This window comes from Parasteatoda tepidariorum, chromosome 9 (genome assembly GCF_982258835.1).
Source record: "Parasteatoda tepidariorum strain Cologne lab strain chromosome 9, Ptep-v5.0, whole genome shotgun sequence".
Taxonomy (NCBI): domain Eukaryota; kingdom Metazoa; phylum Arthropoda; class Arachnida; order Araneae; family Theridiidae; genus Parasteatoda; species Parasteatoda tepidariorum.
The window spans coordinates 78,432,522-78,451,894 of record NC_141763.1 but is presented as its reverse complement, the minus strand read 5'-3'; the positions used below and the strand labels follow the sequence as shown (position 1 = coordinate 78,451,894).

At 28.4% G+C, this 19,373-nt stretch overlaps 2 protein-coding genes across 4 annotated transcripts in view; one reads left to right on the top strand and one right to left on the bottom strand.

Annotated features, from left to right (window-relative positions):
* Positions 1-12,439, top strand: part of LOC107445323 (neurocalcin homolog) — a 57,735-nt gene extending 45,296 nt beyond the window's left edge. For all 3 annotated transcript variants that reach the window (XM_016059687.4, XM_071187087.2, XM_016059694.4), the window contains 3 exons: positions 5,598-5,658; positions 7,979-8,426; positions 10,605-12,439. In XM_016059687.4, coding sequence (XP_015915173.1) covers positions 8,049-8,426; positions 10,605-10,802 — 576 coding nt within the window. In that variant the 5' untranslated portion in view covers positions 5,598-5,658; positions 7,979-8,048 and the 3' untranslated portion in view covers positions 10,803-12,439. The remainder of the gene's footprint in view (positions 1-5,597; positions 5,659-7,978; positions 8,427-10,604) is intronic.
* Positions 12,440-16,341: 3,902 nt separating this feature from the next.
* Positions 16,342-19,373, bottom strand: part of LOC107445313 (threonylcarbamoyladenosine tRNA methylthiotransferase) — a 28,023-nt gene continuing 24,991 nt past the window's right edge. Inside the window, exons 11-12 of the mRNA XM_016059680.4 lie at positions 18,484-18,630; positions 16,342-16,559 (exon numbers count right to left, since the gene is read on the bottom strand). Coding sequence (XP_015915166.3) covers positions 16,350-16,559; positions 18,484-18,630 — 357 coding nt within the window. The 3' untranslated portion in view covers positions 16,342-16,349. The remainder of the gene's footprint in view (positions 16,560-18,483; positions 18,631-19,373) is intronic.

The following is a 19,373-nucleotide window of genomic DNA, read 5'->3' as shown; positions in this document are numbered from 1 at the left end:
AATATTTCTTTGATGCAGCTTAATCGTTTGAGTCGTAAGCTGCGCTGTTAAGATTTTATGTCGAGAAAACATTTCGAACATTGTGGACAACTGACGGTGCGTCACCCATTGTTGAAGTCGCTCGGTCAGATTTACTGAAGCAAGTACATCGCACGGCTCCTTTTAATGTAAATAGTACATTTTACAATAGGTAGAATAGAGGGGCCGGGATAGCCTGGTCGGTAGGGCGCTGGGCCCATATCCAAGAGGTCATGGGTTCGATCCTCGCCGCCGAAGACTCCCCGTGTAGTAAATGGTGACTGATGCACGTTAAATCTGTCAAGTCTCAAAGTCCTCCATGTTCCCACAACAAATCAATACCTCTGGGGGTACTGATACAGGAGTTTCCTTGTCTTCTGGATTGGTTCAAAATTACAAGGCTACGGAGTTGAACGTAAGTAGTCGTAAACCCATGAAATTGGGTCGGCTGTTCAACGACGGTTATAAAATAAAATAGAATAGAAGGGCCGGGATAGCCTGGTTGGTAGGGCGCTGGGCCCATGTCCAAGAGGTCGTGGGTTCGATCCTCGCCGGCCGAAGACTCCCCGTGTAGTAAATGGTGACTGATGCACGTTAAATCTGTCGAGTCTCAAAGTCCTCCATGTTCCCATAACAAATCAAAACCTCTGGGGGTACTGATCCGGGAGTTTCCTTGTCTTCTGGACGGAGTTGAACATTAGTAGTGGTAAACCCATGAAATTGGGTCGGCTGTTCAACGATGGTTATAAAATTAAATAGGTAGAATAGAGCCGCGATGGCTCAGGGGATAGAGCGTTCGCCTTCCAATGAGGCGAACCGGGTTCGAATCCCAGTCGAAACGAATTCCGCATCCGGCTTGCACCGACCACAGTGCTAACGTGAAATATCCTCAGTAGTAGACGGATCATGAGTTAGAGTCCCCTTGCTGTCAGGCTAACCGTGGGAGGTTCTCGTTTTCTTCTTCTCCATTTAACGCAAATGCGAGTTAGCTCCATCAAAAAGTCCTCCACGAAGGCAAATTTCTCCCAATACTCGATCCAGGAGTTCTCTGGTCTTCTAGATTGGGTTCAAAATTACAAGGCTACGGAATTGAACATTAGTCGTAAACCCGTAAAATTGGGTCGGCTGTTCAACGACGGTTATAAAATAGGTAGAATAGTACTTAATACATTACAAAATAATTTTTTTTATTTTATTGTTATCACTATCCCCTGAAGTACTCAAAATGCGTCATCTTTTGCACTTTACAGAAACAATGTAGTCGTCAATAATATAAATCGCCATGGATTAGTGATTATGCTCATAGATTTTCCTTTTCGATTCATTCTACCTTTTTGAGGAAACACCAAATTTAAAAAAGTTAAACAGTAAATCTAGATTAATTTTTTTACTTACTTTTTGTGTTGCTTCGTCTAATCATTTTGAAACACATAATTATTAACAATGAGAAACGCTTACGCAAGAATACGTCCGATCGCTTTGCAAACTGCAATAAATGTGATGGAGCGGTGAGAAAAAGACGCTTTACCTAACAAATACAAGAAGTCCTATTGCTCCGGCATCGACATATTCTTCCACAGTGGTTTTTCAATTCCCAGTGGGACTCAAACTGTTAATCTTCAGGGGTCTGTCCAAACATTTTGTGAAAGGTCCGTTTTTGTAAAATTGTGAAAAAATTACTCTATATAGCTTGAGAAATATCAAATAAACGTCAAATCACATTCTTTCAACCCGAGTCCTGCTTTTGTGAATTTGTGCAAATAGGGTCCTGTTATTGGAAAAGGAACTTTTTCAAAGAGTTTTTAAATTGTAAAGGCATACAAGATTATGCTCAACAAAGTAAAATTATAATTTGAAAAAATTAAATTTTAAAAAATAAACAGTAATTGGGTATAATATAAAAAAAACACAACTACTTCCACTTAGTAGGAATAACATTTACCATGACGCAATGCTAAATTCTATGCCACTATCCACATAAATGCCACTATCCACATAAATCAATTATTAATCAAAAATCGAATATCAATTACTTTTCTTTATAATGCAATAAAATCTGGCGAGCAGCTATTTAAACGATCAAACGCTTCGTTTGTTTATTTGTGGCTTGAAGTTAGGCTCGCAGAAAATGCCGTTCATGGGTTAAATTTAGTAGGAATAACACAACCTGTGACGTAGGCTATAGTATACCCAATTGTTGCTACTAAATTAGAGATGCAACATACAAATATTTGGTATTTAGCCTATACAGCTGCAGTAGAATATTCATTTCGGACGAATAAAGGAAGAAGCCTCTGCCGAAGACAATAAGACGTTTACATTTGTCTTTCATCCCTTCCCTAACCCTTCCTGGGAAGGGTTTATTCGATTAACAAAACAATAATGAAGATAAACAAATTTGTGAAGGGTCCGATTAAAAGATAAATTATTTTGCGATGGGTCCGTTTTTAAGTTAAAATATTTTGTGAAGGGTCCCTTTTTATGAAAAGATATTTTGTGAAGGGTCCGTTAACGGACTAAAATTTCTTTTAAACAGACCCCTAATTGGCAGAATCCGCTTATATTGGATATTTTTTTTTTTTTTTTTTTTTTTTTTTCGAATAATATTTTGAAGTGGGTGAGGAAAAAAACAACACTATTCCTTTTTTAACCAACGTTTCCATGAATTGAAGATTTTCAGAATCAACTAGACCAAATTTTAAGACATTATTTCAGAATACTCCTTATAAAAATAATGAATGTAACATTTCCCTATATTTTTCAATGCTTTTCATTTCAGCCTAAAGGTAGTCTAATAGCGCTATTACTATTAAAAGATGCAATCTTTTATGCATTAAATGAAAAACAGGTGTTAAACGTTAGTTTTTCATTGTATTTTTTAACTCACATTTATAAATTGTATACCAAAAATGGACAAAGTAGTATTTAGCGTTAAAATGTATTATTCTTAAATGTAAATTAAAAATATGTATAAAAAAATACATTATATTAAATGTAAAATACCAAAAATAAACCGAAATGTAACGAATTATGAACTATATCCATAAATATTATAAGCTAACCTTTATTAATCTTGTCAGAAAATTTGAAATATTTACTTTTATTTTCCTAAATAGTGTAGCTGCCTTGTAAGCCCAATATAATGGTGTTTAATGTTGCTGATGCTTTTATTTCATTTGAGTTTTTGTTATTAATAATAAATAAAAGTTTTTTTGGTGTTTAACACTAGATTGCCTAAGGAAGTCATTTTGACTGCTTTTAATTTCAATTAGAAAAACAATGATGTATATAATGACTCAATTTCTTAGAATTTTGTACAACATATAATTTTTTTATTGTTAATATTTACTAATAACTTGTTATATAACTGTAAATAATATAAAAAATATTAAAAAATAATTTAAAATTTTTTTTTTTACACATTATTTATTCTCTTACAATCCAGTAATTTTGACTGCGTTTGGGCAATATAGGTATATTACTAGGTTTCAGTCTTTCTAGTGTTAAAAAAAAAAAAAAAACTTTAAAATATATTCTGAATAATCTTAAGTTAAATATACTTTTTTCAATATGAATTGTTAAAACAAAATATGTTCTAAAAGAGCGAATGAAAAAACTTCTTTTTTCTTACCCTCCTTTTCATTACTTCAGGCGAAAGAAAAGAACTTGACATAAAAGTTTTTATAATTAACATTTTTATTATAACGATTACATTTGACGTATTTCACCGTGTTTTGGCTTCCTATCAATTTCTGATGGAGATAATGAGCTTTTTCATGCTATTCTTCGCTATTAAAAAGATATCACGTTAACTATTGTTAATTATAACTCCGAAGTATTTTCTAATTGAAATTTAAAAAAAAAAAAAATCAGTGTATTGTCTAGTCATAAAGCACAAGATTTAATCGTTGTGTTAAGTAATTAATAAAGAGTAAGATATCTGGCATTACTTCAAAAAAAGTATCATCTGCTTTAATTTGAAATGCTATGACATGATCATGGGTTACAATTTATGAATCATTAAACAATGCCTTTCCCTGACTGATTATTAACCTTCACCTACAAAAACTTTCTACTTCTAAAAGTGAAAGAGTCTATGTGATGGCATCTTCACAAGGTCGTCGCTTTGTTTCCATGGCAACCGGTGAAACAAATCGTATTAATCATTCATGTTAAGGATCTCTCGTGAGCCTTGTTTTTACAACTGTTAGTTATTTAAAAAATTCTACTTGCTGCAATTTTGTTATAAATTCTGTGCTCATGTTAAAGTTGTAAGTAGTTTAATTTGTTTTAACTGTAGAATTCTTTAAAAAAAATTAGTCAAATCAATTGGGCACTTGCACTTCAAAAAGATCACGGATACCCACACATGTGACCTATGGCGTGTTAAAGTTGAACTAAGTTTTGACGAAAGCAGATCCAGAAAATTGTGCACATTTTAAGCTTCATGCTACTAAAGGTCAATTTTAAGGTCATGCCAAATATATGTGAGAAATAAATAGTACACATATGTTGATTTTTTTTGGTATTACTCATTTATATGTATTCACAGTAGATATACCTACTCTCGTTCACATCTGGCAAGTCTTGAAAATGAGCGCCTAATTTTGAAACACTTCAAACCTATCGACTGATGTTTACTTTTTATGTATTTTTGAAGCGTGTGAAGCTTTTAATGGGGGTAATATCTTATCGCTATAGTTTCTTGGGAACATTTATTTAATGTACCTTTTTAGTTCACTGTTGGCAGAAGTAGTTTTTAGTATTCAAATCTAAGAAAATAGCCTTTTTTTCGAAGATTTTTGAATAACCTTTGACCACTGAAAGTATTTCTCTTAATTGTTAGTTTTAAAGTAGAATAACAATATAATGGTCAGTAAAAACACAATATAATGGTCAGTGTTGTGATTCACTCAGTTCACAAAAAGTATTGCCGATTGTAAATAAATATGTTTTACTCACAATTCCAGAAGACCTTCAAATGTGATCCACTTTGAAAAAAAAATTCGCAAAAATATAAAACCACGTGTATAATCGTTTTACGTAAAGCACATATCTTAAAAATTTAAGCAAAATTAAAGTAAATTAACCACACTTGCCATATATATTATATATATAAAGTGGTTCATAAATTAATGCATAAATTGTATATTTTTTCCTTAAATTTTTGACGTGACGATTTTTTTCTAGGTTGCAATGTTGATATGTATCCAAAACTTACCAACCCTGCACCTGAGATTATGAAGCAATCCTTGCATCAAAATCCAATTATTAAGATTCACAGAAAAATCTAATCATCAAATCAAAAGTTATTCAGTGCAAATCATTCCTTCCTTATTTATGATACACATTACTGATATGCATGAGCATTGTTAAAACTTTATTTAAGATAATGATATCAATCATAATAATAATAAAACAAATTCTCTCATAACATCATCATGTAATATAAATATATGCTTGAATTGTTTTTTATTCTTTCTTGAAATTAATTTACTTGAATGTAATTTTAGTTATTTTATTGGTTCTTCCTTGAATTTAATTTACTTGAATATAATTTTATTTATTTTTTTATGTAGATACTACGAATGTGGTGAACATTCATAGTGAGGGACAAAAAAAAGAGTTATTGGTTATTTGGTTTGTATTATAATTCCATTCTTTAATCTAAAAAGAACTTTCACTTTATTTCTTACATTTTCATCAATTTGATTTTTGTTTAAAATTGTTTTCTTGTGCTTAACAAAAAATTATTTGATTCTTCTTCTAAATTTTTAAAGTATTCTAAATTAAAGTATTACCAGTTGTTCCCCTGTATTATTTATTTTGGTGTTAGTATCAACTTTGCATTTTTATTTTATTTTGTCGGTTTAATTACTTTATCTTGTAGATTTAATTATTATGATTTTATTCATAATTAGATTGAATTATATTAATTTAATATTTATAATTTTCCCTATGGGCAAAACCAGGATAATTACCTACTTCCCAAGATGAAAAATGTAATTTTTGATTGCTTTTCAGGGTTTGTAAAAGTCAGTCTTTTTTAATTAGAAAAAAATGTTTTTTTTATTAATTTTTATTTAAATTGAATTTCTATTTACTTAAATCATATTTATTTTAAATTTAATTTTTACATTTACGTTTTACCTATGAAATCTCTAATAAATTCATTAATAATGCTTAATATTAATTAAAAATAGTATTTTAACTGAATGCTCTCTTAAAATGGTTTACATTATTATTTAATCATTGTAAACTAATCAAGTAATCACTGAACAAAATCATATGATATATTCTGTATAGTAAATAGTCTATATTACTCTTATCAGAAGAAGTCTTTATTTATGTACACAATGCATATTTAATTAGTTTTAAAAGTACTTGAGTAAGTTTTAAAACGAAATGGGTAAAATTGAAATATTTTTATTTAACAATAAATTATTTTACATGTAATGTAGTTGATAGAAAATTATAATATATAAGTTTCACCTCACTTTTATCTGCAAGTAGTCACTTTTTTCTCTGTTATTTTATTTTGAACATCCCGCTGGGGTAATTCTGACACTAAGTGAAAAACGCTGTAAATTTTGTGTGCAAAAATTTGATATCAAGATATCTTTATATAACATGCTTTTTTATGTTTAACGTAATTTTTGAGCTAAGATTTAAAATTAAATAACCTACCAATGAACTTTGGATTTTAAAATCGTGTGACTACAAATCGCTATATTGGATTTTAAAATCTCATTAATACTAAATGCGTTGCATGATTTTTAGATTAGCATCACGATTCTGGTTTTAAAACGCAATATTGGTTTCAAAAATGCGCAAAAGCGGTCCGCAAATAAATTGTCTTGAGATACGCAGACTTCCGTGATATTCGAGGAAAAATTAGTTGCCCTACTTAGTGACTTTTCGATATAAATCTGATTTTTTTTTTTCTCAAATCGCGATTTTAATCAAATGATTTAAACTCTGTACTTATAAATATCAACAAAAAGAATCATCAATATTAAAATTTGGGAATAAATTAAGTGTACAATAATAATTTAAAATGTTTCTACAAATGCTAAATTGTTGTTTTTCCTTTTTATAAGGGAAATTGCAAAAAATTAAATTGGGAATTCGTAGAGAAATATCATTAAACTATGCTTTTCCATTATAAATTGTCCTATTTTATGAATTTGTAAAATTCTACTTTTACTAAAAAACTGACATTCCAAAAACATTTCCTATACTCAAAATAAAAAATACATTATTTATTTATAAATAATCAATAATTAACTTTTTTTTTAAAGAAAAACTGAAGAAATATATTTATTTACTCTTTTTCTTGAATGTTTTAAACCCTTATTTAGTTTTTTTTTTTTAATAATAAAAACTGGTTGTGAAAGGCAAATTATGTTTTATTTCTCATAATTGTGTTCCATTCTTATTTTTATAAATAATTAAATAAAAGAATTTAACAATCCTGAAAATTCTGAAATTTAATTTGTTATCGAAAATAAAAAGTATATACTCCGACTGACTTACAGTTAATTTTTCTACTGTATCCTGTCTTCCAGGTGTTTTTTTTTTTTTTTTTTTTCCCTTCTGCCTTACTATAGCTATAGCTGTTCAGACATTTTTACTAATAAATGTGAAAAACCAACCTGTCTCCCAGGTTTTTTTTTTTTTTTTTTCCTGCCTTACTATAGCTGTTCAGACATTTTAACTAATAAATGTGATTTTGGTATAATAAATTTTTTAAGCACGGAAAAATACATTTTTTACGTTTTATCTCTAATTCAGCAGTTTGATATACTGACTGCCTGATAAAGGGAGGCTTCCTTAAATGTGTAGCCTTTTTTTTTTTGTTTGTTTGTTTTTGTGCATGGTGTTTTTAAGAAGTTTTAATAAATATTCTTTCACCAATTTTATTTCTTCAATATGTGTAATTATTACATTGCTTTTCTAGGATGTATTTAAATAAATACAACATAGAATGAACACCTCTGTTTTATAAACTATTACAATAAGTGCATATTATGGGAAAGCAAAATAGTAAGCTCAAGCCAGAAGTTCTTGAAGACCTTCGCCAGAACACAGAATTCACAGATGCCGAAATACAGGAATGGTACAAAGGCTTCTTGAAAGACTGTCCTAGTGGCCATCTTTCGATTGAGGAGTTCAAAAAAATTTATGGGAACTTTTTTCCGTATGGTGATGCATCTAAGTTTGCAGAGCATGTTTTTCGCACTTTTGATGCGAACGGTGATGGGACTATTGACTTTAGAGAATTTTTATGTGCTTTAAGTGTCACTTCTAGGGGAAAGTTAGAACAGAAATTAAAATGGGCATTCAGTATGTATGACCTTGATGGAAATGGATATATATCACGCCAAGAAATGTTAGAAATAGTAACTGTAAGTTTTCTTCTTTATCATTTATAATTGCTTGTATGATATGATATTAGGGGGCAGTTCATTAAAGATGTCACTTTTTACCTTTCTTCTCCCCTTTGTCACAAAGTGTCACACTATATTATACCAGAAATGATTGTGCTCCGGAAAAAATCCGAATTTCAAGATTTTTCGCTAATTACGAACCGGAAATTTTTTCGGAAATCCAAGGTCCAGAAGTTTTAAAAAAATCATCAATCACATTTATGTATGAAAATTCTTGTATATTTTACTTAAAAATATTAGAACTAGAATTTATACTTGGCATCTCTTTCATTTGTAAATATTTTATTTGGTAGAATAATAAATGTGATTAGAGATAAAAGTAAGCTTATACATAATTATTAATTTAAATTATGCTACATATAATTTATCTAGAATTTCATGTTGTAAAAATATCAATGATTTAAATTTATAAAGACATTAATTTTTTGAAATGTGCCATTAATGATTTTTACTCAAGAAATTTTTAACATTTTTGAGTTGGGCTCACAATCACCCCCGTTATACAAATGTATGCTAGAAAAAGGAAAAAAGATAGACAAAATATCAAATGGCTTTATACAGTTGAGAAAATGCTACTCAAAAATTAAATCAAACCTTGCAGAACTCTTTATACTTCCCAATGGAGAAAAAAAACTTTTAGAGACAGGCTAGACCTGCAACTGGCTGTAGAGTTATAGAAGAAAGATAGTTCCAAAACACATGTTATCGATCATATTTCAAAATTTATTTTTAAATGATGTTTGTGAGCACAACAATAGTATTGATTAGGTGTGTAGTAATTTGAATGTTTCTCACAATTTTAAGAACCTCCACTCATTTGTGACATCATTTATTGTTGCCCCCTTATCAAATTGTAAGATTACTGACTTTTTGTATTTACTTATTATTTTATTTTATTATTTTACTATATTATTTTATTGTTTTATAAAAAAAATTTGTTTTTATCTTAGAATTGATATTCTTTTACTAGTTTAACAAATAAAGTTTCTAATGTCAAATGTGCTGACATAATATTGCACATTATTTTATGAAATGTTTAAAAAAATAGGCATATAGTCTAATTTAATTGTAAAATTAAACTTCACATTTTTAAATATGACTGCATTTCATCTAAAATAAGAAGCCCAACTGTAACTTAAACATTGAAGCAATTTTATATTTTCCTTGGTTTAAAACAAGGTAATTAAAATATTTGCCGACCGGCCTGTGTAAGGGGCAGGGAACTGTCCTTGCATCAGAAAAGTCCTGGGTTCGAATCCCAGGCAAGGCATGGATGTTTCTTTCTCTCTCTCCCTGTGTTCTATGTCCTTTCTCCTTTGTGTGTGAATGTGACCCGCCCTATAAATGAGTTGTGTGAATGGCGTGGCAGAAGTTTAATTCCTGGCCATAGATGGCGCCACTGATAAACAGGAACAATAGCACCCCCACTGCCTGAACAGGCATACAACAAAAATTTTTTTTTTTTTTTAATATTTAAATATGGCCAGGCAACCCATTGGCAAAATGGGTGTTGTTTTGGATTTGATGGCGTGCACACCTTATTTGGACATAGCACGCTTTTCAACTGTGTTCAGGAGTAATAGTAAACAGTGTGCATACGTCCTCATTGTATGCATTGCTATGGCCACCGTTGCTGTTTGATAATTTTTTAAGAATTCTTTTTATATTCACCAGCAGTCATTATTAATGTATTTACATAATAATAATTTGAAGTATTTTTATATTCTTCTTATTATTAACTTATAATTACTGTCTTGACGGTGATTTTAATATAAATATGAATATTGAGGAAGAAAAGTATTTTGTGACGTCTTGAAACACGTATATATCCAGGATTTGAAGACCAATCTGACGACAAACATCAAATGAGACAGTTTTTGCAACCCACGTTTTGAAATGTTGTGGCGTTTATCAGAGTCAAACTAGAGAAGAAAAAAAAGCATTTGACCAATGGGTAACCAGTGATCATAATAAAGAGATCACAATTTTTTAATTTTTATTAATCTGATTCTAGTAAACCCTTTTATTTTAGTTTTTATGCAGTTTTACCTGAATGTAGGATTAATTTTCCACTCGAGTATATATTTTTTGTTTTTAGTTATTTAGAATAAAAGAAACTGTAATTTTTCTTCCCAGGCTATTTACAAAATGGTTGGTTCTGTCATGAAAATGCCAGAAGATGAATCTACTCCAGAAAAGAGAACAGACAAAATATTCAGGCAAATGGACAAAAACATGGATGGGAAACTTTCTCTCGATGAATTCATAGAAGGTGCCAAGAGTGATCCATCTATTGTAAGGCTACTACAATGCGATCCTCAGTCTTCACATTGACCAGGAGAGAGCACATTTTCAATGCATCCCATAATTCTTCATAGTGTGGCTGAGCTCACTTGTGGAAAGTGCCCTCTATATTATAACAAAATGCATTGCCTGTCTTAGACGAGCTGTGCCTTTGCGGATCAATTCTAATAAATTACTGAACAGGAAACGTGGCCATTGAATTGTGGGATGTAGAAGCCTTTCAATAACCTTTTGACATATATGCTGTTTTTATTCTAATTACGCTTTTGATTACAAAATGTTTGTAGCTCTGTGTTTCATCTGTATCAACAAATAATTTTTAATTCTTCTCATTTTTATAGCAAATACATACATTCTTGCCAACTCTCTTACAAAATTGATAACTGGAGATTACTTTTATTTTTTCGCAATTAAAAAATCGATTATATTTTTTTTGTATGTCTACAAAACTATTTAGATAGTTTTGTTTTTAAAAACAAATTTTAATGATCTGTATTTTATGAGCAAAATATTTTTTCTTCAAAATTTAAAGAGATTGTTTTTTATTTATTTTTATTGAAGTTTTATTATTTTCAAATAAAACTAATAATACTTTTGATATATTTCATTATCAAATGCTGTTTTTATCAGCCAAGATATTTCATTTTATTTTTTTTTTTGATAAATTATCAATGTTTTCCTTAATTTTGCCACGAGCTACATTTATAAAAATAAAAAAAAGTAGCTCTGTCATTCTTTTATTTAAAAAAAAAAAAAATGTTTCTTCAGTATAATGACTGCCTCAAATTATAAACATTTGATGTTATTTTTAAAATTATATAACAAGTTTTATATTAAAAAATACTTTCGAACAAAAGGGACATTTTAATTCCTCAAAAATTACTTACCAATATTATTTGGTAGTTGGCTGGTTTGAAAATGTGTAAACACACTTGTAACATTTAAAATTTTAGTTGTCTTTTGACCAATATATCTGAATTTTCATAACTGTTGCACAATTTTGTTGGAATTCTTTTCTTGTGAATTGTTCCTTCTTCAATCTTTCTGTGTATGTATGGTATTAAAGAGCTTTCCAAATAACATAAACCATGTACAATACAGTGTTGATAGTATTCCATAAATTGTTTATGCACAAATACCAAAAAAATAATGTGTCATAGTTATCATAATAATGTGTATAATAATTTAAAAATTTATGTTTACCTTTGGAGAGAAAAAAGCAATAAGTCACTTTTTAAAATTAATACTACTGTTACAAATACTTTTTTTCCAAACTTTCAATTTTTATATATATGATCTTATGAATTTGATTTTAAATTGTTGAAGGTCAACTTATTGTTATAACATTTGAGCATGTTATCAGACTTAAGAATCAACAAATTTATCTCTATTATAAGTGTAATTTTGACAATAGTTTGTTATAAAGGAAAATTCTCAAGAAAAATGATCTTTATCTTTTATTGACATAATTCGCAATTCACTTAAAACTTTTAATATCTACGAAGATTGAACAATATATATAGTTTCACTGATTTTATATTTTTCAGAATTTTTTTTATTGTCAATCAATATTTAAATGCCATTAACTATTTATTCTATTCCAAACTAAAAATTACAAAAACTATTACTAATTATTTTGTTAGTATATTATTAATATAAGTGAAAAATTATATATATTTCTTTAATTACTTTCTGAATAGGATTGTAAGGTTTCTATGAAGGAAAAGCTTTGACTGTTCAAGATTTCGAAAGTAGTGCCTAAAACCGCTGCACTTTGCTGCATTAAATAGAATAAATATTGTGAACTTAAGTCATTTAACTTATATGTCTCTCATAATTAAAACTATAAGTAGGATATATTTGTGATCATATTATATTCTATAATCGAGGATGCCAACTAATGTAGGTTTTTCAGTATTTTACTTATTTTAACTACTATGGCTATTTTAGTCATGATATAATGGAGCTTTAATCTCCATTGCTCACAATGGGTCCTTGCAGGAATGCTTTACTTTTTTTATTTCAAATTTTAGCATTTGATTTTAACTATCCATTTTGAGACAATTCATAGTTTGGATTTTTAATGAAATATTGCTTAAAAAAAGTTTGTTTTTTTAAAAAATATTTTTATTCGTTTATGAATTTTTCTTTATTTTTTTAAAAGGAGAAAAAAAACTTGCATTCTTCTGTAATATGCTTGTATAAGAGGAAATAAATGTCCGAATGCCTGCTTACGAATTCTGTAGCTGAGATTCAGTTTCTGATCATCTCAGACATTCCACAAAATACGGAAGTATAAGGCTTACTATGGAAAATAACAGGTTCAAATTACTTGAACATGCCCAATAATTGGCTCAAGTTCACAGAATCCTGGATTAATCTGGCTTAACGAGTTAATTATCAACTATACATTAATATTCTTTAACTAAGAAATTTAATTTTTACTATGAGTTTTGTTTTATCGAAAAATAGGAAATATATAATATATTACACATCAAAGAACAAACATTTTATATTCCTTTCTCTTTGTATGTGTATATCTGTACATACATATAAAAAACAATTTTGTCAATTGTACGTTTTCAACACGTATAGAGCTCTACAGTTAATTTTTTTATTATTTTTAAATTTAGTTCATCGTTTTATCCCTGCTCCTAAAAGTTAAGGAAAAAATATCCCTCTATGTTGGCATCCTTCTATAATTACTTCTTATATCATTCAATGCATGATGAAATAAGGCTTGTAGAGTAGAATCTTTTATACTCTGGAAAATGTTCTTCGAATTGTGAAAATTTTGTGAATTGTTAGAGTTTGCAAACATGTGATACAGTTGACTTAATCTATTTCTATTTATCTTATATTTTAGCTATTCATTCAAAAATAGAACTCTAGAATTGTAAATTCTACAAAGAATTTTTTTTTTGTATGATCAAGGAATGAAAAAAGTATAAGGTTGAATTGAGTCTTGGTAGTGTATGAAAAGAGTGGATACTTTAGAAACATGTAAAGATTGATATTTCTAAAAGAGCAAAATGTAATTAAAAATTAAATCTGTAGTAAAATATTTTCATAACATAAATGTTCATATTATAAAGTGAATCATTACTGTTAAAAAATAGATGACAATCTTACAGAGTATCTTAATTTTAGTAAAGAAGCAATATTTTTGTTTTGTTTTAATTTATCAGTTTGCAAATACTTTTTGTTTCTTTTTTATGTATACATTCCATTTATTTTGTTGCATCATTTGAATTGTGCCGAACACAGTGTTCTAACCACAACTGTAAATAGAATTACTATAAATTATGTGATCATGCAATGCGTTGAGATTAGAATATAAGTCTTATCCTGTGTTAAATGGATTATGATGCATAACTATTCATTGGGTTATGAAATGTCCAAAAGCAAGTCGGTTTTGAAAAAACATGTTGCTCAGTTCAAAATAAAACCTGTACTATTGTTCTAATTCATAACTGCTAACTCTACTGGAATTTTCAGATAACTATAGGAGTATTCTCCTTATATTTATTATTCTTATAATTCCATAAAATAAGGAAAGTTTTTGGAACTTTCAATCAACTTCTTGCTTGCACGAGTATTTCATCTAATATTATTTTTTATTTAAAGTTTTTCGAATTTAAGTTTGAATTGTGATATTAAATATGTTTGAATTGATTTATAAATGGAATAAATATACATATAAGTGACAAATGGGAAAAAAATACAGCCAATTCGAAATGGAAATTACTAGTATAACATATTTTTTGTATTTTAGCCTCTATGAAATTTCCAAAAATTGACTAAGCTCTAAAATATTTTAGATGCTATGCAATCCTTAATATGAAATTTATGCAAACACTACTTGAATTTTTCCTTTTGATGTTCGTAGCTAGGACTTTTATTTCCTCCTACTTGATTTCTGCAGATAATTTCGTTTTTCATTAAAAAGAAAACCTATAGTTACTTAAAAGTAATAAAAGTTTTTTTATTATATATTAATCTTATGAATTTCATGATTGATCATTTTTAATAGAAAAATGTTTCTTCAAATCCTAAGAAATTGAATACTTTGCTGTTGAATGATTCATAAATGCCTTTCCAACAAACTGATATACACATCTATTTTGAAGAAAACATCATCCAATAAACAAAAAAATGTAGATCAAATATCTATTTTATTTGCGGACGAACATTAATAAATTCAAATATTAGAATTTATGCTCGAATGTTTCATGTATGAAATTGATTGCAAGGGGCTTGTTTTCCAAAATATAAGAGTCTGGGTTTGATGTGCTGTGAACATTCCACATGAGGAAAAGTATATGGCCCGATATTATAACATGCCTATAATTAAGTCATGCTAGTTTAAGTTGTAATTTTTTTTCTATTTTTAAGGAAAAATTAGATTTGAAGTAATGCAAAACATTTATAATATGTATACTGTGTCATCTCAATTCTTACAAATGGCTTTATAGATATTATATCACTAGTCAAAATTTACGAGAGTCCACAATTCTTTATAATGAAAATTCGCTTTTAAACAATGATCAACTTCGACAACATTATCTTCATCAAAAAAAAATTGTATTTTTCTAGTACTTTATTTCCTAATAGTAATTACTTCCCTTTATTACATTAAACTTTGCATACTTTTTAACTGTTGTGTGGTTAAAACTGTATATGATTTTTTTTAAAGCTATTTCCATTTATGTAATATATGTGTTGATGTATTTTTCTTATTAGTTTATCTTCTAAAAATATTGTCAAAATTTAAATTTTGACTTTATCTATATACTTACCATTCTAAACAAAGTTATTGTGTATGTGAAACTTAATTTTGGTTCAAATTATTGAACAAATTGTTTTGCAGTCACTTAAAATACACCGGTCATTTATGCACAAGTATAAAATCTTAATTGTCGATTATTTTTATCTTCAATATATCTATAAAAATAAAATTTTTTAAAAGTGGTATATTTTGTTTTAATATTATCTTGTAATATATAAGTTTACAACTTAATAATATTGCCAAATAACTGCGTGATTTTATTGGTCTTTTTTTTTTTTTTTAAATTTTTGTATGAATTTATTTTATACTTGTGAAATTTGTTGCAATTTTCCTTTCAATTTTATCACATTTATGATTGTATATACATTTTTCTGCAATAACAGCATCTTTCTGTCCATATGTGAAATGGAATAAAATTGTTCCTCCTTTATTGCATATTCTATTGGTCTTGTTCTTTTTTTTAGAGAAGTGTGCATTTTTCCTATTATGCTAGTGAATAAACAAGAAATTGGAGTTTTTTTTTCTTTCCTAATATGTATTAAAATATTGAGTAACTGTATAAAAATATGTAAAAAAAAAATTTTAATTGATAAATTAATTAAAATTTAGGCACTGCATGAATTATTAATGAATATTAATTTGTTTTATATTTAAAAATACATAAACCTACAAAAGCTTATTTTTCTCAATTATCTAGTACTCCTTTATAAAATGTAGGGTATATGATGAGAAAAGGAAAATCAGAAATAAAATGATGTAGAACTATTGAAACCAGCAAAATAAATAAGTTAAAATATTTTATTCTGTAATAACTTTATAAGAAGTTCAATTATTAAAATTATCACTGAGAACAATATAATGTTTCTAATTGCAACTTTATAAAAATCTTCACTGTTTGTGGAAGATACTGGTTGTCCAATCATGTAGTGTTTCCCTGCTTTCACTATTTTAACTGTTATGAATTTTCCAAGATACTGTTCTTCTTTAGGAACTAATACCTATGGAGAAATATGAATAGTTAGCATTAGTAATATTATAATTCATGTTTTGGGTATTTTTAAGATAAACTCATTGAGCTGTCAAAAGATTGTGTGCACATAATTTCTGATATGGTTTTGGCTCAAACATTACACTTCGTCTAAGAACTAGCACCCAAACTCCTGGATAACATCATACTGAAATTTCCCTACTATGCTTTACATTTCCATTGCAACACTTGCAAACTGGTTTTTCGATACAGGAAATCCTGTATCTGAAAGTTCAGGGGGGAAAACGGACTGAAGTTCAGAGGGTTTCTAAATTTTAAAACATGTGAAAATATTTTCGTTCAGTTAAATGCATTTTTTTTCACTCTCATTCTACTACTCTCATATTATAAGCTCACTTTGCGTTTTTATCATAGATAGGAACATATTTTAATTGTGTAGTTAAAGCACATAGACGTATATGTCTATTAGAAAAGGGAGGGGGATGTTATTTTATAGTTTTCTGCAGTGTTGAGTTCTAGAGGTGCTCTAAAAACTATTTAAAAAAATGTTTAGTGCAACAGGCTTAAGTTTATTAAGTGCTAAAATTTTTTTCACTTCATCTAAGAAATACTGTACATACTACATCAGGAGCTATAAGGCAAAATGTTACAATGATGAAGATTTTTACTAGTCAGGTTTGAAAAGTACTTGTTTGAACCTTAATTTCTTTATTAATTAAACAGAAGTTAAGATTAGTTGCCGACGGGAATCTTTTTAAGCTATTTTTTTTATTATGTATATTGCACTACTTTTTTTGATAGGTAATGCTTTTCACAACAAACTTCGAAATTATGCACGTACAATGCTTTTGCCACTTGTAATATGTTAGTTCCAACCACTGCATATTGAGGAAGTTTTTTTTTTGCATTTTAGTATAAAATTTTGTTTAAAAAAAATCCATTGTTTTCTTAAAACATACATTTTATTATACAGTCAAACCTCAATATCTCGAACTTGAAGGGAGAGGAGAAAAAATTTGAGATATCGAAAATCGCATGTTATCGATGATAGAATAAAGAAAAATGCTCTTTACATACCTTATTTACTATTCCATATTTATTCTAAAAACACTTTTTGCACTTTAATTTAAAAAAAGATTCAATTGTTGTTTGCTTTAGAGATGTGTAAGAAAGTTTGTCTATAACACTTTCTAAGTGGAATATAGTATTAAATGTCTCCTCTGACATATTCGGCTGCCTCTCAATAAATCTCCTAACAGTGTCCACTGCAGAAAGTGCATGTTTGTTAGTAACATTGGGCGGTAAATCTTCGATTTCCTCATCCTATTCTTCTGATAGTTCACAAGAAGCTTTCGTTTCAGCGATGATATTGTCATCCCACTGACCACACACTGTTACTGCATCATCGACGTTTACAAACTCATGAAATTCCATGTCATCAAGCTTCACGAGTCCGGTCAATCTGTTCCAGTCATTTTCGGTGTAGTTTTCAGCAGAATTAACGATATTGATTGTTTGACTACTTTCGTGATCTTTAATGAATCCAGACTTCTTGAAGCCATTCATTATCTTAGAGGAAGACACATCATTCCATGCCTTGTCAGATATTCTTTAATTTTAATATTTTTTTAATTTTAGAAAAAAAATCTACTCTATTTATGGAAAAAAAGTTCAAGTTATCGAGGGATTAGAAAAAAAATTCGTGAAATCAAGTTTTTTTTTAACATTGAGTGTATAGGAAATTTTAAGGGAATTTTTTTCTTCTTCGAGATATCGAAAAATTTGTGAAATCGAGGTTCGACTGTATATTGTAAATTTTAAAAAAATCATTGCTTTTACAAAGAGAGTACAATTTTTAACAATGAAAAAAAAAACTTGTCGATTATGTAGTTTCTCAAAACTTTAATCCTTTTGAATAACGATAAACTACATACCTGTTCATAGCATTTGTTATGCCCAACATAGTGTTCTCCATCGTGAGATACTTCTGTGACTAAAACTTTTTGGGTACAACCGACATTCTTGTCATAACATGTGTAAGATTGGAAGTAATCACTCAAGGTTTTAGTTCTCTGTTTCACCTGCGATTAAAAACAAATTGTAAACAGGGTTCATACAGAGATCAGAAAAAGAAATCCAAGGAGTCAAAATTTTAAGGACTTATTAAAAATTTAAAAACTTTGTGTGAAAGATAACTAGACAGTTTTTTTTTTTTAAATTAAAAAGCAGTTATTATAAAGAACTTGCAAAAATTTATATTTTGCATAAGATATTTATTTTTAGCCCTTTTGAAATACATTTTGACTTAGTCAAACTTCATCAAGAAAAATAAAGTTATAATTTCACACATAAATGCATTTTCCAGCTTCAAATATTTTAATAAATCTTGTTGGAGTGCATAGTACAGATGTTAAAAGATTAACATAAAAACCTTTCAATCTTATATTTTTAAATTTGAATACATAAGAAAATCTAAGGCATTTTGTACAAAAAAAAAAGTAATTTATTAATTAAGTTTGCTTGTTACATGTAAAATTAAAATTATTTGCTGTTATTTTTTTTTAAAAAGTTTTTCTTAAACTATTATATTTTGACAGCTAAGTCATATCATTTAGTTTCCCTGCTTGGACAGCATATTCATCAGCGAACTTAGAAAGTTTGTCAATGTGACGCAATAATCTAAGGAGTTCCAAGTACTCCTTGGAGACTTTTTTATTTACAAGGAGTTTCTAAGAAGTCTGTACGCACCCTGTGTAAAGTCTTAAGCTTCAGTCCACTGGCATATCAAAATTAATAGATCAATAAATTCTTATTTTTATGCATT